This window comes from Tenrec ecaudatus, chromosome 10 (genome assembly GCF_050624435.1).
Source record: "Tenrec ecaudatus isolate mTenEca1 chromosome 10, mTenEca1.hap1, whole genome shotgun sequence".
Classification (NCBI taxonomy): domain Eukaryota; kingdom Metazoa; phylum Chordata; class Mammalia; order Afrosoricida; family Tenrecidae; genus Tenrec; species Tenrec ecaudatus.
The window spans coordinates 105,240,945-105,263,956 of record NC_134539.1 but is presented as its reverse complement, the minus strand read 5'-3'; the positions used below and the strand labels follow the sequence as shown (position 1 = coordinate 105,263,956).

Genomic DNA, 23,012 nt, shown 5'->3' with positions numbered 1-23,012 from the left:
CCGCCCAGGAGGCGGCTCCGCGCAGGCCCCGCCCCCAGCGCGCGACGCCCGCCGGCTCCGCCCTCAGCTTTCGACACCGCGTCTCCCCGGCCGACTGGGCCCGTCGTTCTAGAACTCGCCGCGCAGCCGCCTCAGGTGCTGTGCCCAAGTGCAGACTGCGGCGACAGCTCCGTCGTCCGGGCACGCTGCCCCGCGCGCGCGGCCGTCCGCACGGGGCCCGGTGGTGGCCGCAGACCGCAGCAGCCCCCTCAGGCTGGGCGGCCCGCCTCCGGCCGGGGCCGTTCTCGCAGGCCCACGCCACCCAACCTGGTCCCCTCAAGCATGCGTCCGCCACCTCCAGCAGGAGGGCCGCCTCAGGCCCCCACGTCTGAATGGCCGCCGCCACGGCTGCCCCACTCCGTCTGCTAGGGGCCAAGCCACCCTGCAGGCCTGGCGCCCGCATCCGGGGCACGGTTCTCCAAGGCCCGGACCCAGGCCAGCGCCCTCCGCCCGGGCCTTCACCTCCTGTCCTGCCCTGCTGCCCTCCAAGACTGCCCAACCCCCAGCCCCAGCCCGCCCCGCGGATCGCTGGCACCCACTTGGGACCAACTGGACCGACCCTGAGATCCCATTTAGACTCCCACCACCCGCCGCTCAGCCGGAGAAAGGCTTTCTACGCCCTTCACCACCTCAGCGTTAGTCTCAGAAACCCCTCAGGAGCACTTCCACCCTGTCTCACAGGGTCCACACGAGTCCAGTCGCAATGGACTTGATGGCAGTGAGATTGGGTTGGTTTTTTTTTTTATCGTTTTCCCATAAAAGCCCAACTTTATGCCTGAGTGGCCTCTGGTGGCTTGGTGGGTTAATTTGGGGCCGCTAACCACGAGGTCAGCAGTTCACAACCACCAGCCACTCTGTAGGGAAAAGATGGAGCTTTGACTCCCGCCCGAAATGAGTTACAGTCTTGGAAACACAGGAGCGGTTCCACCCTGTCCCATAGGGTCACTGTCAGTTGGCATTGACTCAATAGCAGCGAGTCTGGTTTTTTGTGGGGGTATTCAGTCTCCACCTGTTACCCTTCTTCATTTTATCATTTCCCCAGTTCCGTCACTTAACTACCAACTGTACACTTGAAATATTGACTTCAGAAAATGTCTTGAAAATGTCTTTTACCGCATCCACTTTTCCTAGGTTCTTTATATCTTCCATCTATATGTTCAATGATTATATTCTAGAAATAACCATTTAAGATCTTTCTTTTGAGGGGATTAGGGACCTGTATACACTCTCCCCAATCTCTAAATCTGTTACTAGTCTCCTCCTTGAGCTATTACATGAATGGATGATTCATTTTCTGCTATCCTCCCAAAGCCAAGGAAGAGACGGTCCAGCCACTCCGTCCAGTCATGCAGGTACAGGAGGATGGAGACTACATTATCCCCTTTGCCAAGTGAGTCCTCCCCACTCAATAGAGTGACTGGGAACAGGCTGGAGGGTAGGTCGCATGCCCAAGTCCTGCCCTGATGGGTGGGAACGAATAAGTGTCATTCATCGAGTGATGATTCATTCATCTATTCAGGACATGATTTTTAAGCACTAGTGTTCTAGGCACTGTATTTGATTCTGAAATTCAGGGCCTACTGTCATACAGCTTACATGCAAGAGGGAGGCAACAAAAGGTATAAACAAATGTTACCTCAACTAATGTTCATTATTATGAATAAAACAAAATCAGATCTTAGTTAGCATCGTGGAAAATAGAATGCTTAGGGGGACACAAGATTTGATAGGGTGATTGTGAAGGACACCTGGAGAGATGAATATGAATCGAGACTTGAGAAATGAAGAGGAACCAGATATAAGAATCAGGAGCAATTTAAAAAGGACTATCAGGTGAAAAGGCCTTAAGGAGGAAATAAGCTCGGGAAGTTCTAAGAACAGGAAGCAGGACCATAAAACTTGATAGTGAGCAAAAGAAAATTTGGCATAGTGAGTTACCCATTGGGCTGTTAATCACAAGGTTAGCACTTCAAAACACCAGCTGTCTGAGGGTCAAGGACCAGACTTCCCACTCCTCTAAGGATTTAGTGTCAGAAACTCACAAGGGCAGCCCTCCTCTGACCTGTTGGTTTGATTTGAGTTGGAATTGGTTTGATGGTAGTGAGTGAGTGAGTGGCAGAGGCTAGATCATATGTACCCTTAAAGACCATCAAAAAGAGTTTAGATTTTATTCTAAAGACAGTAGAAGTCACTGGAAGGTCTTAAGCAAGTGAGTGACATGATCATACTTTCAATTTTTTTTAATTATGGAAAATTTCAAATAAATACAAAAGGAGAGAAAACTGTATAATGGACTCAATATACCCTTTTTGTTCCACTTTGTTATCTGCATGTGGATGATCTTTTCATCTATACACCCAGTTGATCCTTTACTTCCCAATTATTTTGAAATACACCTCAAACCTTATAGAATTTTTTACAATACCATTTTATTTACTTTTTGCCTGCCTCTTCATCCAAGTCTAGTTAGTAATTTACTCCCCGTTTCCCTCCCAAACCTAGTATCATTTCAAGTGATCATATGCTGAGGGAGATTATTCTCACTGCTCAGAATCAATAGTTGGGGTGGTGGCGGGGAGGGGGCGTGGAAACGGGAGTAGGGAGAGGAGAATACAGAAGTCCAGGCAGGAGGGAGGTGGTCTGGGGTAGGGTGATGGGAATGGAAATGATAAGAGATGGTCATGTTTGGGTATATTTTAGATATAGAATGGGACTTCCTGGTGGGTTGGATAGAGGAAGTGAGGGAAAGCAAAGGCATACTATGGTGTTAGCCCTAGAAACTGGGAGTATTGTTTAGATAGAAGTGCTGGGGAGGAGATGTTGAGGGCCAGTTGAGCCTGTAAATCTGGAGCCCTGGGGAGGAGCGAGGGCTCAGAGTAGAGATTTGGGGTTATCTGCACATTGGTGTTATATAAGATCACGAAAATGGGTGAGGTCACCTGCGAGGGCACCAGTCAGATACCACTGTAGAGATGGGAAGGCAGCCATCATTCATTGGAGGTTTTGGAAATGAACAGTGCCATTTCAAACAGCTCTGCACATCACTCCTGGCCTAGGATAGCAGTCCTTCTCAGGAGAGACCAAGGGAGGTAAGCAGAGGCTCTACTCTGCTGATATGTCACACTTGCTAAACACGGTGTTCTCTGGCTTAGAACCTTGAGATCCAGTAAGACGTGATGCTACAACAATTAATTGCCAGTCTTCTTTCAAATGAGAGGCCTTACCACCGTTCTCAAATGAAGTTGATAAGGGAGGAAGCCTGGGAAAGCTCTAGGGTCCCATGGAGAGACAAGGCTTCTGAATCCATGGTGTGAGCAGCCTCTGCAAGGGAAAAGCCAAACCTGAGCCTACCTTGTCCTCGCCTCAGGTGCTCCAGGGTGGTCAGCCGATCGCCACTACTCAGCTCACCTGCTCAGAGCCTCAGAATGACGCCCCAGCGCTATGGAGACATCTTCTGGGAGAATCTTGGTAAAAGGCCCAGGTGGGTAGTGAGGAAGAAAAGTGGGAGGGGAAGCCGTACAATTTCAAGCTACTCTGACCTAGGGATAATTGTCCCACTGGGGGGTGGACAATTGATGGGTGTCAGGCCTAGGGAATCACAGTTGGGAAAGGTCATTAGAGAAGCAATATTGATGGGGCCCTGCCCCTTGTAAGGAGCCCTGGTGGTGTAGTCGGCTACAAGTTGGGTTGTTCACCACAAGGTCAGCAGTTTGGACCCACCAGCCCCCTGCTCCTCAGGAGAAAGACGAGGTTTCTGCTCCTGTAAAGGATTCATAGCCTCTGAAACCCCCAGGGACAGTTCTACTCTGTCCGGAAGGTTTGCTATGAGTCAGAATGAGCTCGGTGGCAGTGGGTGGTGGTGGCTTCTCCCTGCATTAGCCTACTTTTTGTGTTTCACAGCCCCATGTGGACAGAGGAACGGTGCTTTCCACCTGTGCTGGTATGACAACCTCACTGTCTTTCTGCACTTCTCTGTTAAAAATATACCCATAGTCATCATTCCCAGCTCCCCGTATTACCCTTTCCCTCTAGAATCCCCTCCTCAATCAGGCCACTGACCAGGCCCTCCTTTCTGTGAGTCAGTCAGCATGTTTGTGTGCTCTCCCCAAATCTTGATTCCCTGTGCAGTTCAAGCTCCCTTGTAAGACCGACTGCTCTCTAGCACCTTGTCCTCCATTCTCTGGCTCAAAGCCTCTGGTTGCTCCCAGCCACAGGTTGGCCTGTACCCTCCTGAGGGACTCCCACCCCCTGAGATGCTTTGCAGAAGGAAGAAAAGGAAGCCTCATTCCATCGGAGTCCAGCAGGGACCTGGGGGTGTCCCAGCCCGGGTGAGGGCTGTGGCTTATCACCTGGAGGATCTCCGGCGGCGCCAGGGAATCATAGATGAGTAAGGAGAAGAGTGGTGTGCCCTCTGAGAGCCAAGAGGGGCTGGAGGGCAGGATGGGGTGAGCAAGGAGAGCTTGGAGGGAATTAGAGGTTGTTTTGGGGTGAGCCCCGAGCTTCGTGTGATTGAAGCAGAATTTCCACAGTGTAGCAAGGAGGGGGCTGAGGGATGCAGGTGAAGCCACACGAAAGCACACCATACAAGAGAGTGGGTAAGAGGGGTCACCTCTTGGTGCCAGGGCTGAAAAGATCTCACTAGTGGTTTCATGCTGGGCTGCTAACCTCAAGGTCAATCGTTCGAAACTACCAGCCAGTCTATGGGAGAAAGACAAGATTTTCCACTATGGTTAATGAATTGCAGTCTCAGAAACGCACAAGGGCAATTCCATCTACCCTGTCCTACCCGGAGGGACACTATGAGTTGGAATGGATTTGATGGCAGTGGGAATTCCAATAAAGGGGGCAGAGAGTTGGAGAGTTAGAAGACCCATGACAACACCCCTGGGCCCTAGCAGGAAGTTTTTCCACACAGAAGGGTGAAGAATGGAAAGGCATGGTGTCCAGGCACCTCTCCTAAGTCTCAAGTCTCCACAGACTGAAGAAGGCCCAGTGGGGCAGCTCCGGAACACCATCTGAGTCCCTTGCGCTTGGTGACGAGGACCCAGGCTTCTTGGACACCGCCAAATGCCCTGGTCTGGAAGAGGAGCAGGCAGTAGGTCTACGGGAAGTCAGCCATCCCCTCACTTCTGGTGGGGCCCAGGTATGGCTGGCGTGGCGGAGGGCATGTGGACCCCTGATTTTGCATGGAAAGGCTGGGCAACCCATCTAGGATTTGAGAGCCAAAAATTGGGTAGGTGGGACCATGAGACGTGAAGGTACGTACCTGAGTTTGGGGACTAGGAAACCTGGAGAGAGGTCTAGATTTCCATTCCTTAAAAAGTAAACGTTGTAATTTCTCTCATCCTCACAGCTACTTTGGTCTCCCTGGAGTCCCGGGGGCCAGGAGTCTTGCCTCTACAGGGGACAGAGCTCCCTGCCCTCCTAAAGCCTGGCCACAGCCACGAGACCTCTGGTCAGGCCCTGGGAGACGGAATTTGAGTCTGAGGAATAAGGAGAGTGTCCAGGGCCCAAGGTAGCTCTGCTACCTCCTGGACACCAGCCTAGCTCCCCGTTTCTGACGTCGAGGTCTTTTCCAGCTTCCTTGGTCACCGTTGGGCGCAGGCATTAGCAGCCCACCACGGCCCAGGAGCGCCCCCAGGGCCGGCGCCCCTGGCATTGTGCTTTCTTCTTGGTTCTGTTATTAAAACAAGCAAACGGGTCCTGGTGTGTTTTTCTGTGTGAAGCAGGGATGGAGGGACTAATGGGAACGTTTTTTTGTCCCCTTCTCGAGGCCCCACCTATAACAAAGTTGGGACGCGACCCCTCCCCCAAATTCAAGAAGAAAAGTGCGGCCCAGCCCCTCGACTGCCAGCACCTGCCGGCTGCTCCCGCCCCCGAGTCCGCCAGTCGGTCAAGCTTCCGCCTCCGGGACCCCGGGATCCTGGTCCCCGCACTGTGCTCCCTTTAGAGGCGTCCCAGCAGCCAGTCCCTCGGAGGCCATTCCCTCCGCCCAGCGCCCCACCCAGAGCCCCACGTGTGCTGACCCCTGGTTCCCTTTCCGACCCCCACCCCCTTAATTGGGAGGCCCCGCCCCGTGCGCCGTGACGTAGGACGCCGCTGTCAGCCGGCGCCGGGAGGGGGGGTCGGTGTGGGGTAGAATGGCCGCTGCCGCCGTCACCCGCGGGACCCCGGGAGGTAAGAGCCAGGGCCTCTCGCCTGCCTCTCCGCCCCCGCGCCAGGGGGCGCCGCTCCACCCGGTACGGCCGTAGAGCGCCGCGCCGGGACCACCGCCCCCCCATCCCCCGCTTCGCCCCCACTCCCGCTTCCGTCCTCCTCCCCCGCGCCAGGGGGCGCCGCTCCGCGCAGGGTCCCACGGCGGAGCTGCTCTGCCCGGCACTGGACCGGGGCCCCAGGGGCCCCGGCGCTTGCACTGCCCCTCGCCCGCCGCCGCGCGCTCGCGGACTTTGTCCAAGGCTTCTCCAGAACATCGTCAAGTGCAGGCTGGACCCTCTCACTTCCGAAGGCCTCCGGGGACCGCCGCCCCGTCGCGGGGAATCGCCCCGCGGACCGGGTGTCCGAGTCGGGCGCCGCCCCGGCCCGCGCCCGCTCCGCACCCTGGCAGGCTGCCGAGCCCTGAGTGCGCACCTGCGCCCTGGGGCGGAGTCCTTACCCCAACTCCAGCTTCAGTGCTCGGAGCTGAGATGGGCCACCTCCCCCTCTTCATCCCGGACACCTGGCGGAGCCCGCTCCTGAGCCTCCTCCAGCTTCCATCTGTTCCCCCACGAGGGTGGGGGCCTCGGGCGGAGTTAGAGTGGTAGATGGGGTAGGGTAGGCCTGGAGGCGGGCGGAGGTGGGATGGGGGGAGGCAGAAGGGTGCTGCGGAGGGCCTGTCAGTCTAAGGGTGCAGAATGAGTTGTCCTGAGAGGGTAAGAAGCAGAGTCTTGGGCGTCCAACCCTAAATTCTGCCAGAATCCCAGCAACCTGGAGGCGAGAGTAGATTAGTATGGTTATCAGAGCGGCCCTTCCCCTTGGGACAAGTCAAATAGAGAAGGCTGTCAGTCAGGGTGTGCCTTCCAAGGCCCTGCTCCCCCCCTAGCATTCTGATTCTTCAACCAAACCATCCTCCAGGACCAGAGGCCCCGAGTCCCAGCCCCCAAGCAGCCCATAGAGCCTCTGGCAGCCCAGCGCTGTCCCCTCCCTGTCCTCCTTCCTGATGCAGGCATTTCTGTGTCCTTGCCACCTCTGCACTTCCCTTCTCTGTCTCTCTCCCACATCCTAGTCCATAGTCCGGCCCCTTCCTCCTGCTTGCTTCTTTTCCAATCTACGGATCCAATTCTGTACTCTCCACCTCCTCCTGGATTGGGGGGGGGGTGTGTTTCTGCCATGACCTTGTTCTCTCCCTTGCCAGCACAGACTCCCCCTCCCCCCGGCCCCTTAGGCCGGGGGTGACCGTGCCCCTTGGAGCCCTCACCATGAATTCCAAGGACACCACTGAGGTTGCTGGTGAGTTGAAAGCCAGGGTCTTAGTGTGGGCGGAGCCATTTTTCTCCCCACGCAGGGGGGAGGGGGGTGACTAATTCTTGGATCTCCTGCTCTGCTTTCCTTGTCGTTGCCTCAGTTTCCCCATCCTCTTGAATGCTTGCCCGCCCCATTCTTTGGGCTGCCACTGTGCTGCCGGGTGATGCCTGGTTTCTTCCCTTCAATTTTCCTACAGAGAACAGCCACCACCTGAAGATCTTTCTCCCCAAGAAGCTGCTGGAGTGCCTTCCGCGCTGTCCCTTGCTGCCATCAGAGCGGCTCCGGTGGAATACAAACGAGGTGTTCTCAGGAGCCTGGGGACTAGGGCCCAGCATGGCGGGGGCTAGAGGAGGGGGGTGGGGGGTTGAGCTGAAGGAGGCTGAAAGGGAGTCCACACTCCTAAAGATAGGCCACCATTGTAGTCTCTTTGTAACCAAAGCCAGAACCAGTGCCATGAAGCTGATTCCCACAGTGACCCTATGGGCCCTTCTGGAGCAGACAGCCTCATCTTGCTCTCTCAAAGCTGCTGGCTGGGCTTGAACCCACCGTCCTTACAGTTAACAGCCCACTGTTTCACCCAGGGCTACTTGGGGGATTAGAGGGGAGACATAGAAAGATGAGCTTCAGAAGAGCCCACTTCTTGGCGTCTACAATGAGGCGACACAAATAGTTACCATCTACATGGGTCACAGTGATAGGTACCGTCTATGAAGTGGTTCCTCCTGCACTGTCTCCTTTACTGTAGTTCTGTGACAATGCTGGCAGATAGTTATTGTGTTTCGCCACATTGATCGAGATGAGAAGACAGACTGATCTCATGTGGTTTCTCTGCCTCCCTCCCGAGTTGGTGCTTTTAACCACCTCTCATGCTGCCTTCCCTGATGGCAGGGTCTTTATTTCACAAACCTGTGTGCTTCCTCACACCTTACAGGGAGCTCAGACTCCAGAATAACTCAAACTCCCTGCCATTGAGTCTGTTCCGACTCAGCGACCTCGAAGACAGGTAGAACTGTCCCTGTGGGTTTCCGAGACTACATCTCTTCATGAGAGGACGTCTCATCCTTCTCCCGAGAGCGGCTGGTGCCTCCAAACGGCTGACCTTGTGGTTAGCAGCCCAACACGGCACCAGGGTTTGTCTGCATGTAGACAGTGCTTCGTAATGACTTATTTGATGTGACGAGAGAGAGCCACCAGGCAAAGGGGACAGGTCCATGTTGTTCTTGTAAGTGCTAGAGAGCCTCAGGGAATGGCCAGCAGGGTGAGCAGGATCTCACAGAACATCTGGAAAAAGGACTTGCTCTGTTGGATGGCTCGGGATTCCAGACATGGGGTTTTGTGCAGACAGCACTCCAGGCTGACAGAACAGAGGGAACAATACAAGGACCAGGCAGGAGGGGTAGGTGCACTGTAGGTAAAGGATGAGCATGCTGGTTTGATCCCTGGTCACGGGAGTCGCAATGTCAGGCCAACTCGAACTCTCTGCCAACGAGCTGATTCTGACTCACTGCAACCCTCTGAGGCTGTGAATCTTTATGGGAGCGGAAAGTTTCATCTTCCTCCCATCAGGCTAAAGAATTTGGAGTTATTGGCGTTGTCAGACTTTGGTTTTTTTGGTGGGGGGCGGGGTGTTAGTCAGGAAGTGTCAATAAAAATGGGACTTGGACAGAGTAAAATAATAGGCACTGTGAAGATAGATGAAGAACTTGAACCTAACTCCGAGACAAGTGCCCCCATTAGAAGAGACAGAAGGAGGCACAGTGGAATCATTGTCTGCAGTGAGGCCTGGGGTTCTTGGAGGGCGGTGGCCCTTGCTGGGTCCAAACACCTGGAAGCATCCTCCAGAACTCAGCAAGAGTAAGGCCGAGGGGATGCTCATGAGTCCCTCCTCTCTCACCTGCAGGAGATTGCCTCCTACTTGATCACCTTTGAGAAGCACGATGAGTGGCTATCCTGTGCCCCAAAGACAAGGTGAGAAAGCAGGCAGAGGCGGAGAGTGGCAGAGGTCACCGCTTCTCCTGGTCACGGCCTTCGAGACCAACCCTCCTCTCTCCAGGCCTCAGAATGGCTCCATCATCCTCTACAACCGCAAGAAGGTGAAATACCGGAAGGACGGTTACCTCTGGAAGAAGCGGAAAGATGGGAAGACCACCCGAGAGGACCACATGAAGTTGAAGGTCCAGGGCATGGAGGTAAGAGAGCCCGCATCCATTCTCTGCTTCCCATCTCTCTCCATGACCCAATTCCTCAGGACTTAAGCCATAGCTCCCCCTCACAGACACAGCCTCGGCCCCCCCGACCCCCATTTTTCTCGAATTTCCCTCAGGGCTCCAGGTAATGAGCCCCTCTTCCTCACATCACAGTTCCTCACCTCTGGTGCATCCCTGTCCTGCCCTGAAAGTTTTAGAGAGCCCCTTCAAATCTGCCCCCCCCCATCCCTCATCGGTGGCTCAGTCCGCTGGCATCTGAAATCAGAGGTGGGGGCTGGGTATGGGTGGGTGTGGGGAGAAGGTCCCAGAGGAGCTGGTGGAAAGATGGGGATCCCTGCAAAAGGACTGAACAGAGGAAGAGTTTGGGGAGCAGACTAGCCCTCCCCCCACCCCAGCCTGTCTCCTGGCAGTGTCTCTATGGCTGCTACGTTCACTCTTCCATCGTCCCTACATTCCATCGGCGTTGCTACTGGCTGCTCCAGGTAAGCACAGACTTGCTCTCGGGCAGCTGCGCACTGCTCTGAGATTCCTCGAGGGAAATGAGATCTGAAAGGATGCGGTGCGTGGGGGGGGGGGGCCGGTGAGGGGGTGATGGCAGCCAGCTTCTCAGTGCGGGACAAGAGCCTGCGAAGGAGGGAGAGGGGGGCTGGCAATGAAGAGAGCCAGACAGTGGGAGTGGGGTTGGGAAGGGCTGCCCTGGAAGAAATGAGGACAAGGAAGCTGAGCCCCTGAGAGTTCAGGACCCCACATTCCCTGTGGGGACACACTTGTGTTCCTAGAACCCCGACATCGTCCTTGTGCACTACCTGAACGTTCCGGCCCTGGAAGATTGTGGAAAGGGCTGCAGCCCAATCTTCTGTTCCATCAGCAGCGACCGGCGGGAGTGGCTCAAGTGGTCTCGGGAGGAGCTGTTGGGGCAGCTGAAGCCCATGTGTAAGGCAGCAGAGTGAGGGTGGAACAGGGAAACAGGTGCTGCTAAAAGGGGTCAGGGCTCTGTACCCAGAAACCTGTGGGGGGGACCATTTCCCTGCAAGCCAGGATGATGGTCTTCTGTGGGGGGTGCTAGGTGCCCTGGTGCTTTGCAAGGTGGACTCTGGGGAAGCGGCTGGCTGTGAGCCACATGTCCCAGCCGTCTTGAGGCTGCTGGCCTCTCTCTGTTCATTCAGCCAGGTGTCTCGGAGCTTGAAGGAGCCATCCAGGTGCTCTGGGGGCAGTATTTTTGGGGGTTCCCTCAGTACCTCCTCCCCCCATTTCCCTCTAGTTCATGGCATCAAGTGGAGCTGCGGGAATGGGACCGAAGAGTTCTCGGTGGAACACCTGGTGCAGCAGATCCTGGACACGCACCCGACCAAGCCCGCACCCCGCACCCACGCCTGTCTCTGCAGTGGAGGCCTTGGTTAGTGACCCTGATGCTGGCCCTCCCTTCCCCTCTGTCCACACTGCACTCCCACCACCCATAGGGAAACTGCCGCAGCGGGATTTGCATGCTGATTTGCAAGTCCTTTGCTTGTCCCCAGAATGAGGGGCCATGTGACCGAGGGCCTTCCCATCTGGGCACACACTGGCCCCTGCTCCTTTTACTGGGAACTTCTGGCAGCTTGCACCGCTTTCTGCGGTCTACCCTTGGAGGTCTTGGCCACCTCGGCACCCCTGTTACTTCCAGCCCTGGCTTATTCCCAGTTGGCACCTTCTCAGTGCTGCCATTGCCCTTTTCCCCACAGCATCTTTACTGCTCCAAGCCCCCAGCCCTCCTTTGCAGTGCTTGTTGAGTTTTGTTTTTGTGGTGGGGGAAGGGATGTGAAGTCTGGAGAGGGGGAAACCTTTGCTGCCTCCCAGTGGCCATAGTTGGTACTACACAACTGGGCTCTAGGACAGTCCTAGGGGCTTTTATAAAGGTTTTCCGAAGGTCGAAGGATCCAGGTGTCACAGTGGTTAGTGCTCCACTGCTAACCAAAAGGTTGGCAGTTCGAACCCATCAGCTGCTCCCTGCTTCTGTATAGAGTTACAGCCTTGGAAATCCTCTGGGGACAGTTCAGTGCTTTTAGGGTCACTATGAGTTGAGTTCGACTCCAGTGGCAATGTTTGGGCCCAGTAGGGGAAGGTTGGAGAAAGTTGTCCTACCCTAACTTACCCTGCCCCCCTCCACTCCAGGTTCTGGGAGCCTTACCCATAAATGCAGCAGCACGAAGCACCGCATCATCTCCCCCAAAGTGGAGCCCCAAGCACTGACCCTGACCCCTATTCCCCATCCCCCCGAGCCCCCTCCATTGATAGCCCCACTGCCCCCAGAGCTCCCCAAGGCACATACTTCCCCATCTTCATCCTCTTCCTCCTCCTCTGGCTTCGCCGAACCCCTCGAGGTCAGGCCCAGCCCACCCACCACCCGAGGTTCCTCCAGAGGTGGCACTGCCATCCTACTGCTGACTGGACTGGAGCAGCGGGCGGGAGGCTTGACACCCACCCGGCACCTGGCTCCCCAGGCTGATCCCAGGCCCCCCATGAGCCTGGCTGTGGTGGTAGGCTCTGAGCCCTCTGCCTTACCAGCACCTCCCAGCCCTGCCTTTGATCCTGACCGGTTCCTCAACAGCCCCCAGAGGGGACAGACGTATGGAGGTGGGCAGGGAGTGAGCCCAGACTTCCCTGAGGCAGAGGCTGCCCTCGCCCCTTGCCCTGCCCTAGAGCCTGCTGCTGCCCTGGAGCCGCAGGCGGCCGCTCGGGGCCTTCTTCCATCGACGGGAGTTGGTGGGATAAGAGGAAACTGCTTCTTCATCCAAGATGAAGACGTTGGGGAGGAATTCAAGGCCCAGGGAACTGCCAGGCCGGCACCTTCTCCCCCTTCTTCACCTCCACCCTCCCCTGCCCCCCTCGAGCCCTCAAGCAGGGCGGGCCGAGGGGACGCCTTGTTTGGAGGCCCAGGTGGGCCCAGCGAATTGGAGCCCTTCAGCCTCCCCTCGTTCCCAGACCTCATGGGAGAACTCATCAGCGATGAGGCCCCGAGCATCCCCACCCCGGCCCTGAGCACCATCACAGACTTCTCCCCGGAGTGGTCCTACCCAGAGGTGAGTCCCCAGCCCGCCTCGGTTCTCCCCTCCCTGACTGGCCTAACCTGTTTCCTGGATTCCCCAATAGAAGTTGCATCAACTGTGGTTCCTTTCCCTCCAGTGATCTGTGACCCAGTTTCCCTGTGTTTTCCTTGTTTTTCAACTTTCTGCCCAGCTTCTATCCTGTTTCTCTAGTAGTCCCCCCCCACCAGCTAGCCCTTGCTCCCCACTCCTCACTGCCCATGGACTCCCTAGGAACTCATTCCCCTGGAGACTGTTCTCCACCGGAGGAAAGGAAAGCATGGCTGCTGACTGCCGCTTAGCCGACTCTCCAGCAGGGGCAAGAGTTCTGTTTTCAGTTGCCTGGGCAGACAGAGGAGGAACGACAAGGCGATGCCCATAGATCAGCTCCTCCCTGTGCACCCCCCAAAAGGAGAGCTTCCTCTTGAGAGCTTTCTGCAGATGAGCTAGCTTTGGGGGAGGCAGCAAGTTCCCCATTTCTGGCTGGTTCAGAGAGCGATTAGGTCACCATTTGGCAGGATTGTTGGGGAGGAACGACCCTCTGACCTCACCCTGCGAGGCCCTGGTCCTTAGAGACTGGCCCCAGAGCCTGGCAGGTAGTAGATACTCCAAGGGTCTGAACAAACGAATGAGTGTGTGAGTGCGCATGCGGAGGAACACCCAGCCCACCTGCCCCTCAGCTGACGCTCTGGCATCTGTCTGCAGGGTGGGGTCAAGGTGCTCATCACAGGTCCGTGGACTGAGGCCACCGAGCATTACTCCTGTGTCTTTGATCACATTGCAGTGCCAGCCTCCCTCGTCCAGCCTGGTGTCTTACGCTGCTACTGCCCGGGTAAGGGGATTGGGAGCAGCCGGGGGAAGCAGGCACTGGGGACAAATGGCCTTGGCCCTGAGAGGACAAAGAACTCTTACAGCCTTGAGGCCGAGCCCCAGGTGCCCCCAGCAGGTAGAGGAGCCTGCGTTTAACTACCAGGAAGTGCAGCTTCTAGTCCTTTCTTGGGCCCCTGGCCTCCGATTTTATAAGGAGGTCAGGCATTTGGCCCCGGGCATCACCGGTGTCTGTCCGAGCTCTCTGGCCAATTGCTTAGATTCTCTTAGGAAGCTCTCTTGGGAGAATGGGCAGTGAGGGCGGTCCCATCTCCTTTGACCAGTGACAGAATGACACTGGCTCCTAGACCTGCATTGCTCAGTATGAGCCACCAGCAGTCCATGTAGCTATTTTAACGAGCTATTTCCTCAGTCGAAGGGGCCGAGTGGCTGGGGCTGCCGTAGCCAGCAGCGCAGGTACAGAGCACATCCCTGGGTGCAGGACGTGTTCCACTGGACAGTGTTTGTCCAGACACCACTGCTCAGCTAGCCTCCTCCCTTACCGGACCATAACTTCCCTGCCCCCACCTCAGCAGGTGCATGACATCCAGACTCTGCTCCTTAGGGGCTTGGGGTGGTATTCTCCCGATGGTTCAGAAAAGGACTCTGAACCCTCGGCTTCCAGGCCCTGTTGCTGGATCATGACTACCCAAAGGGTCGTAAGGGCCCATCATAGGCCTAAAGTTCTTGAGTGAATGGAACCAAGAGGGCCAAAGCCACTGACCCCAGGGCCTCTGGAGTGAGAGGCGGGGACGGTGAGGGTGGATCGGATGTGTGGCAGGGGAGAGGGCCTCTCTTGCCGACAGCACCCTCCCCAGCCCACGAGGTAGGGCTGGTATCCTTGCAGGTTTCAGGGCGGGAGGGGCCCCTTTCTGCCTCCGTGCTTTTTGAGTACCGCGCCCGCCGGTTCCTGTCGCTGCCCAGCACTCAGCTTGACTGGCTGTCCCTGGATGGTGAGTACCTGGCCCTCAGAATCCCATCTCAGTCCATGCTGTCACACCTCTCAGGGTTCAGCTGGCCCACCGATTCCCCACTCTCCTTTCACCCTACCAGGGAGCTTCAAAAAGCTCATGGGAAAATCCTATGGTTTGGGAGTCCATCTTTCTCCTTTGAAGCCCCCAGCATCAGTCACTTCTGAATGCTGTGACCAGTTCCCCTCCCTTCCCTTTCCCCACAAATCTTGGGCTCACCTTTGTCTAACTTCTTGAGCCCCGCCCACTCCATCCCAAAGGCAAGAAGGGCCAGGATCTAGTCCAAAGCAGGTGTTCCCAAACTTTAGGCATCAGCTTTTGCTGCCCCTCCCCCTCTGTCATTCTAGTGCCACCTTGGGACATACCGACCAAGAGCAATATCTACATGACACCCATGGACACTTACACAGATGGTTTGGAAATTACAAAACAGCATAAACAAACACGAGGCAGCTTCAAAAAAATTGATGGGAAAGATCCCATTATCTTTCATTTCCATTTCCTTGTGAACTTTTCAAAGTCCCCCCACCCCCCAGCCTGTCTTTATTTGAATCTGTGGAGCTGTTTTTGTCCCTGGTACTGGCTGTCCCTCCCTGTGGCTTCATGAGCGGTTTCCGTCTGTCCCTGCTGCCTTCCTAGGTTTGCATCCCTGTCTGTGTCACAGCTCTGCTCAGGCTCTTGGGCCAGTAAGTCTCCCTGCCCCTCTCAGTGCCTGCGCCCCGGTCTGTCTCAGCCCTCAGGGTGTCCCATGCCCCACGAGCCCAAGGGTATACTGGGTCAACCTCCGGATTCTGCCGGGCTCTCAGCCTTGCTGTCTGTGGGCCGCCCTGTGTTCTGAGCTTGCCTCATCTGTCTCACCCTCTCCCCATTGGCTCGCTCCTCCTACACTCTGCTTCCCACTCCCATTTCTGCAGGTGTCCTCACTGCCCCAGTGTGTGTCCCAGTGTCTCAACTTCCCCCCTTTTCCTTGTCTTTCTTAACGGCATGCTTGACTCTCTCCTCTGGTTCTTATTTGTCCTCCACCGTTTAAAGAGCCCTGGTGGTAGCCTGTGCGATCGCGAGGTGTCGAAGGCATGAGGTATCAGGCATCAAAGAACATAAAATCTTATCATTGTGAATGAGGACGAGTGGGGACCCAGAGCCCATCTGTGGGAAACTGGACAGCTCATTACAGAAGGGTCTCGGGGAAGAGTTGAGCCAGTCAGGGTGCGGTGTAGCAATGACGAAACATACAACTCTCCTCTAGTTCTTTAATGCTGCCTCCCCCCACCACTATCACGATCCCAATTCTACCTTACAAATCTGGCTACACCACAGGATGTACCTTGGTACAGATAGGAACTGGAAACAGGGAATCCAGGATGGATGATCCTTTCAGGACCAGTGGTGAAAGTGGCGATACCGGGAGGGTGGAGGGAGGTTAGGGTAGAAGAGGGGGAACCGATTTTAAGAATCTACACATAACCTCCTCCCTGGGGAACGGACAACAGAAAAGTGGATGAAGGGAGATGTCAGACAGTGTAAGATATGGCAAAATAATAATTTATAAATTATCAAGGGTTCACGAGGGAGGGGGGAGCGGAGAGGGAGTGGGAAAAATGAGGATGCCAGGGGCTTAAATAGAGAGCGAATGTTCTGAGAATGATAAGGATAATGAATGTACAGATGTGCTTTATACAACTGATGTATGTATGGATTGTGATAAGAGTTGTATGAGCCCCCAATAAAACGATTAAATAAATAATCCTGGTGGCACTGTGGGTTAGGTGCTGGACTGGCAACCCTAAGGTCAGCAGGTGAAACCCACCAGCTGCTCCTCGAGAGAAAGATGAGGTTCTCAGAAACCCTATATGGGGGTGCCACGGTGGAAATCAACTCACCTGGTTTCTTTTTTTCCGCTCTCTGTTATGCCTGGGCAGCTGCTCACCGTGCTCCGTGCCTCCCCACCACCCTTACCCCTAACGCCCTCTCTGTCCACTGAATCCCTGGTGTCTCAGAACATCCAGACCTCCATGCTGTTTCTCTCTGCCTGTTGTCCCAAGGCACTTATCCCTTCTCGTCTCCCCTTTGTCCTTGTGTGATCTCAGGAAGGGACAGATATAGCTTGTGCGTGTGTGTGTGTGTGTGTGTGCGTGTGTACTCGAGTATTTGTGTATGGGGCTGGGGGGAGGCATGGACATGGCTATTCATCTCTGTCACCTTCCCTTCCCCCACCAGCCTCTTTGTGGACAGCTGTGGGGGGCCGGGACGAGGGGGCGGTGCTTTGAAATCTCAGTCCCTGAGCTCTTTTGGCCAGTGGTTAACAAAGAGGAGGGACCCTGGAGTCCTTCAGCGTTACCATGGGGGACAGAGGTAGTGTCTGGGACCAGGAGGACTGGCAGAACGTGTCACCTGGCAGAGGTGGGATCGTGCGTGGATGCTGTGGTTTGGGGTGGCTGTGGGCTTGGCGGCTGTTTTGGAATTCCTACTCTTTGTAACTTCCAGGACATTGCTCTGTCCATCCCAGGTCCTGGTCCGAGCTCTGTGGGTGGTACTGAGAGCCAGGGTGGGAGCCCTGAGTACCAGTGGGCTTCATTCAGGTGTGCGGGTAAAGGAAGAAGAGGAAATTCTGTGTCTTCACCTCCCAGGTCGCGGGGCAAGTCAAGGTGTGGTGTTCAAGGCCTCACCTAGACCCTGCCGCCTCAGCCTCTCACCCCCATGTCCCCGCAGACAACCAGTTTCGCATGTCCATCCTGGAGCGGCTGGAGCAGATGGAGAAGCGGATGGCTGAGATTGTGGCAGCCGGACAGGTGCCTTGTCAGGGTTCCGACACACCCCCAATCCAGGTACTTCCATGCGGACGTCTGCGGCAGAGAACACAGGGAGGGTCTTGACTCCAGCAGGACTCCTGTCCCCAGCCTCAGCCAGTTCTCCCTTCTCCCTGACTGACGTCACCTTGCTCCCACCCCCACCCCACCCGGTGGCAAGAGTGGCTATTCTGGGCACCCTCTTGGCATGACAGGCCTCCGACTATTTCTGGTCTGAAGAAGGGTGGAGGTGAAGGCGAGGGTGGGGGAGGGAGACAGGAGAGTTGGAGCTTTGACGCGCCTTGGGTCCCGAGTCTCTGAAGTAGGAGTAGTAAGGAGGGACTCAGAGGAACGAGGAACGTGGAGTTCCGAGGGGGAGAAGCCATCTGTGTGCTTGCTGCTAATCTGAGCCAACATGAGGGCACAATGGAGGGGGTGAGTGGGGTGCGGGGGCGAGGCCTGGCTGCCAGAAGGGATGTTGCTGGTTGACTATGGGAATGGGGGACACTGAGGCTACATGGGAAGCTAACTGGGAGGGCACATGGATGTCCTAACTAGGGGGGGCTGTCAAGAGGTCCTGGTGCTAGTCTCAGTGGGAGTGGGGAGGACTCATGTTATATGGCCAAGGCCATGCCAAACCAAGGGCCCAACTTTTAGGTCTCTGCATAAAGGCATGTGTTCTGCAGGATGAAGGCCAGGGGCCTGGGTTCGAGGCCCGGGTTGTGGTCTTGGTAGAGAGCATGATCCCACGCTCCACTTGGAGGGGTCCTGAACGCCTGGCCCATGGAAGCCCCTTCCGGGGCATGAGCCTTCTGCACCTGGCTGCTGCCCAGGGCTACGCCCGCCTCATTGAAACCCTGAGCCAGTGGCGGTGAGCAGGGGGTGTGGGGAGGGGACCTGGGCAGCCTCTGGGACGGTGTAGGAACTGCTGAAAGCCCTGGGGCCCTGTTAGAAAGGAACTGGGGCCTTTTGGGGGAGGAGGGGGAACTGGAAGTGGACTTGATACTTTGATCCCTTAAAGTGCTTCTAGACAACTTGCTTCCCCACCTCTTTCCTCTGGGATGTTCCCATTCTGCCCACTTCCTCCCTTGACTGGGCCCTGCTGCCCCTCTCCCCCAGGAGTGTGGAAACCGGAAGCTTGGACTTGGAGCAAGAGGTTGACCCTCTCAACGTGGATCATTTCTCCTGTACTCCTCTGGTGAGTCCACTGGACTCCTGAGTGCACATGGGAGACAGTGCAGCTGAAGGCCAGGAAAGGGGGCAGGGGTTACAACCTAAGGGGACACATCTGCCCCTCCTGCTACTGCCCTTGTCCCTCACTGTTCCTCAGATGTGGGCTTGTGCCCTGGGACACCTGGAAGCTGCGGTGCTCCTCTTCCGTTGGAACCGCCAGGCGCTGAGCATTCCCGACTCACTGGGCCGCCTGCCTCTCTCCGTGGCACATTCCCGGGGTCATGTGCGCCTGGCCCGCTGCCTTGAGGAGCTGCAGAGACAGGAGGCTTCCACCGAGCTCCCACTTGCCCTATCGCCACCCTCCTCCAGCCCGGACACTGGTGAGGGCTGCCCCGACACTTTGGGGAGAACTGTGTGGGTGGGAGGTTAGGCCGGGGCAAAGCCAAAGGGCAAGAAAGAGTGGGAGAGGAGGCAGAGGCAGGGCAAGAGCTAACAGGAGCCTGAACAAACAACGCAGCAAAACCCACCAGGGTGGGGATGGTAAGAGACTCCTTGCAGGGCTGCGGGTAGCTCCTGCTGCCCTCACTTTCCATATCCTCGCAGGTCTGAGCAGCGTCTCCTCGCCCTCGGAGTTGTCAGATGGCACCTTCTCGGTCACATCGGCCTATTCTAGCGCCCCAGATGGCAGTCCTCCCCCTGCCCCTCTGCCAGCCTCTGAGACGATGATGGAGGAGGTGGCCCCAGGCCAGCTATCCTCTGGTGCCCCAGAGGGCCCCCTCCTCCTCATGGACTACGAGGCCACCAACCTCAAAGGTCCCCGGCCCTCCCCTCGTTCTCACCCATTGGCCCTGGAGGAGGGGCCTGCCCCAGAGGAAGTGGACAGCCTGCCCACCTTGGACGTGATCCCGGTATTACTGACAGGGATGGTGTCTGGAGGGCGGGACACGGGTGTGCTGACCTGGTGGGCCCATGAGACAGAATCACTCGGGCTTCAGCTTGGGAAGGAAGGGGCTGTTCTCACCATTTGGAGCAGGCAAGGCAATACTTGGCTCCTTTGTGGCCTAGAGACTCAAGACGCCGTGAGCACTGGAGCCTGGACGTTGTGGGGCATATCTTCCGTTAAGAGTGAGGTTGTAGGGCAGCTAATCTGTTGACCTGAGAAGGGCTCTGGCTCTTGGAGAAGCAGCAGGGTGACCGAGGAGTTTGGCAGTGCGGGGGGGAGGGGGGCTGCATGGGGCCAACACAGAGAGAGGCTCATGGAGTGAGAGGACTCTGCAAAAGCACTGTCCAGCACACTTCCCTGCTTAGGATGTGCCTGCTTTAGGAGGCCACTGCATTAATGGGGCAGCAAAGTCCGTGTGCCGGAAATCTGGAGGCCGGCACAAGGAGAGTGGCCAGCAGGAAGTATTGCAGAGGTCAGGGCGTACGGTTGGCCAGCCCTGCGCTGGTTCTTGGAGAGCAGAGGAATGTGGGGCCTTTGTGGCCAGGACCATGGGCAGACCTGGATGGACAGGAGGGAGTTGGCATAGAAAGACAATAAAGTCTACATTGGAATAGCTCCTGAGCCCCCACTTGGGAGTATGTCCTTCCTATCCCACTTCTCCCGCCGCTTTTGAACATAAATGGCTCTACCCCTACATCCTAAGTACAGTTAGTACAAATGAATGAGCCCCGGAGCTGTGGCCTACAAGATCAAGTGAGCAGAGAGCTGTCCCGGAGGCCTTGGCATCTAGAGGCAAGAGCAGGATGGGGCATGCATGAGGCCCAGGCTGCAGCTTTGGCAGAGTAGAATCCTCTGGTCATGGAAGCCCCTCAGGTGCTCACTCAGTGGTTCTTTTGGTCCAGGTGGACATGATCTCACTGGCCAAGCAGATCATCGAAGCCACGCCAGAGCGGATTAAACAGGAGGACTTTGTGGGGCTGCCTGAAACCAGAGCTCCACTTAGGGAGCGGACAGGGGCCGTGGGACTCAGTGAGACCATGTCCTGGCTGGCCAGCTACCTGGAGAATGTGGACCATTTCCCCAACTCAGCCCCTCCTAGGTGACCAGCTTGGGACAGAACCTTAGAATTGTGAAGGGGAATATGGGAGGGAAGGAGGAGGCTCCCCACAGCCCCTTCTCCCTGGAGAAGTGGACTGGCTTCTCAACCCTCTGGCTGGTGCTGGGGTTGGGGGTATGGTTCTCCCTTCAACTCTAGGTCAGAGAGAGCCCAGATGCTCTCTGACACCCTCTTCTCTCCACCCCCTGCAGTGAGCTGCCCTTTGAACGGGGCCGCCTGGCTATCCCTCCCGCACCTTCCTGGGCAGAGTTTCTCTCAGCGTCTGCCAGTGGCAAGATGGAGAGTGACTTTGCCCTGTTGACGCTGTCGGATCATGAGCAGCGGGAGCTGTACGAGGCGGCCCGAGTCATCCAGACAGCCTTCCGGAAATACAAGGTCCGGGCCGGCTCCTTAGGGGAGGGATTACCATCTAAATCAGGGAAGAAATCCAAGTGATCTAGACAGGCCTTCCATGGGGGGAAGAGCCAAGGGGCCCATGGCAGGTTAGTCATTAGGCAGGTCATTAGCCTCGTGAGCAGGTGGTGAGACTTCTCATCTCACTAGGGCCGGCGACTGAAGGAGCAGCAGGAGGTGGCAGCCGCTGTGATACAGCGCTGTTACCGGAAGTACAAGCAGGTGAGCCCCTTCTCTGGGAAGCATGCCCTCAGCCCCACCTCACTTCCCAGCCCAGAGCATCCAGGATGCTGCGGGCCTTTAACTCCCCTTCTCTCTCCACAAGCTGACCTGGATTGCACTTAAGGTATTAGGCATGAGAGCTGGATGGGGGTGGGTGGGTGGGTTGGCCCGTGGTGAATGGGTCTTCCCAAGAGCATGGGGTTTAGAGAGCCAGTAAAGCACCAACTGAACTTGGGGGTCGGTGGGTGGAATATGACCTGTAGGGACGGAGGTCTCTGCCTCCGCTCCAGCCTGCTTCTCCTCCCCACCCCTGCAGTTTGCCCTCTACAAGAAGATGACCCAGGCAGCCATCCTGATCCAGAGCAAGTTCCGCAGCTACTACGAACAAAAGCGGTTCCAGCAGAGCCGCCGGGCTGCCGTGCTCATCCAGCAGCACTACCGCTCCTACCGCCGCCGGCCCGCGGGTGCCCTGCCTGCCCGGAGCAAGTACGGCCCAGGTGCCCCAGCCCTGTGCCCACCCACTGAGCCCGGCCTCACCACCCTCCAAAGGGCCTTGGGGAGATGCCTGAGTGCTTGGCAAGGCCTCCCATCTTTCTCTTTTCTCCCCCAGAAGCACCTTTCTCACTAAGAAGCAGGACCAGGCAGCCCGGAAGATCATGCGATTTTTGCGGCGCTGCCGACACAGGTACGGGCACCAAGCTCGTTGCACTGTGCCACCCCCACCTCCCCCTCGACAGACCCACAACCTCAAGTCTCCTGACGCCCTCCCTCCCTGTGTCCGCCCGCAGGATGAGGGAACTGAAGCAGCGCCAGGAGCTGGAAGGACTTCCCCAACCCGGACTGGCCACCTGACGTCCCAGGGAGCTTCTTGCAGTCTTAACCCAGAGAGGGCTTCCTGGAGGAGGGGGAGCCCCCCCCCCCAGTCGGCAGCTTTGTCCCCTTCACCTTTGTGGGAGCCCTTCCTGGGCCCCCACCCTTGTCCCCTCTCCCAAGTGCTGAATGTCCCCCGCCCCCACGCCCTCCTCACACCCTGGTCGTGCCTCGCTCTCCCCCACCCCACCATCCCACCCCACCCTGGCTCCAGAAGACCTGGGCCCCACCTACCTGCATCTTCAGCTGTGACCTACGGAGCCCTGCCTGCTCCTTTTCCCCGTCCCCTCCCTGCCTGCCCCCCCCCCCGTACTCAGCCCCATCCTGACTTGCCTTATTTATTATTTGTTCGACTCGTCTCTGAATGTATCAGCCACAGCCCCCACCTCTGCCTTCGCCGCGAGCGCCCCTCGGGTCGCGAGGCTGCCCGTGCCCCCACCTGGCTCCGCACGTTGGCGTCCGTTCCCGCCCCGCCCCCGTCTGGCCCCGGTATCTCATCACCCAACTGTGGCCACCAACCCCGGGATAAGGGGGCTGTACAGGAACGCGCCGCGGAGCCCGCCCCGCCCCGAAGGGGAAGGGGCTTGTACATAATGTACCATACAGAGTATAGTGAAGAATCTATTTAAGGCGCCGCGGGGAGGCCGCACGGTCGGGCTTGCGGTTCCCCGGCGCGGCGAGGGCCTCCTGCTGGCTCCACCAGCACTTTCTACGTGTGCATGGGCTTGGTTTATACGAATTGCCATTAAACATCGCTGCACCAGCCAGCCTCCGGCCTCTCTCTGCGGGGGCGGGGCCTGGGCGGGGCTCGGAACGGCGCCCGAAGGGGCGGGGCGCGAGCCCGGATTTTCTCCTGCCGACT

At 57.0% G+C, this 23,012-nt stretch overlaps 2 protein-coding genes across 8 annotated transcripts; both read left to right on the top strand.

Moving 5' to 3' along the window:
- Positions 1 to 399: 399 nt before the first annotated feature.
- Positions 400 to 5,734, top strand: INCA1 (inhibitor of CDK, cyclin A1 interacting protein 1). Its single transcript, XM_075559186.1, has 7 exons — positions 400 to 767; positions 1,351 to 1,429; positions 3,407 to 3,520; positions 3,940 to 3,979; positions 4,248 to 4,426; positions 5,017 to 5,182; positions 5,393 to 5,734. Exons 1-7 carry the CDS (start codon positions 743 to 745, stop codon positions 5,465 to 5,467), a joined length of 678 nt encoding a protein of 225 aa, XP_075415301.1. The 5' UTR covers positions 400 to 742; the 3' UTR covers positions 5,468 to 5,734.
- Positions 5,735 to 6,133: 399 nt separating this feature from the next.
- On the top strand, positions 6,134 to 22,285 carry CAMTA2 (calmodulin binding transcription activator 2). 7 transcript variants are annotated; one of them, XM_075561130.1, is made up of 22 exons: positions 6,134 to 6,216; positions 7,430 to 7,524; positions 7,736 to 7,839; positions 9,440 to 9,507; positions 9,593 to 9,728; positions 10,142 to 10,228; positions 10,526 to 10,679; positions 11,008 to 11,142; positions 11,898 to 12,805; positions 13,514 to 13,640; positions 14,494 to 14,628; positions 17,356 to 17,471; positions 18,119 to 18,303; positions 18,552 to 18,630; positions 18,763 to 18,985; positions 19,209 to 19,513; positions 20,451 to 20,647; positions 20,857 to 21,040; positions 21,209 to 21,280; positions 21,597 to 21,766; positions 21,891 to 21,965; positions 22,069 to 22,285. In XM_075561130.1, exons 2-22 carry the CDS (start codon positions 7,494 to 7,496, stop codon positions 22,130 to 22,132), a joined length of 3,555 nt encoding a protein of 1,184 aa, XP_075417245.1. In that variant the 5' UTR covers positions 6,134 to 6,216; positions 7,430 to 7,493; the 3' UTR covers positions 22,133 to 22,285. The 7 variants fall into 7 exon arrangements, with proteins under 7 accessions (XP_075417245.1, XP_075417241.1, XP_075417240.1 ...); XM_075561126.1 differs by having other exon boundaries at positions 6,158 to 6,216; positions 7,435 to 7,524; positions 10,157 to 10,228; XM_075561125.1 differs by having other exon boundaries at positions 6,158 to 6,216; positions 7,435 to 7,524.
- The last annotated feature ends 727 nt before the right edge of the window (positions 22,286 to 23,012 follow it).

Bases quoted from the DNA above. Each gene is read 5' to 3' on its own strand.
- INCA1 (XM_075559186.1), top strand. From the start codon at position 743: ATGGACTTGATGGCAGTGAGATTGG. The intron at 3,521-3,939 runs GTGGGTAGTGAG...TGTGTTTCACAG, and splicing joins AATCTTGGTAAAAGGCCCAG to CCCCATGTGGACAGAGGAAC. The intron at 4,427-5,016 runs GTAAGGAGAAGA...AAGTCTCCACAG, and splicing joins CGCCAGGGAATCATAGATGA to ACTGAAGAAGGCCCAGTGGG.
- CAMTA2 (XM_075561125.1), top strand. From the start codon at position 6,180: ATGGCCGCTGCCGCCGTCACCCGCGGGACCCCGGGAG. The intron at 11,143-11,897 runs GTTAGTGACCCT...CCTCCACTCCAG, and splicing joins TCTCTGCAGTGGAGGCCTTG to GTTCTGGGAGCCTTACCCAT. The intron at 13,641-14,493 runs GTAAGGGGATTG...CACCCTCCCCAG, and splicing joins CTTACGCTGCTACTGCCCGG to CCCACGAGGTAGGGCTGGTA.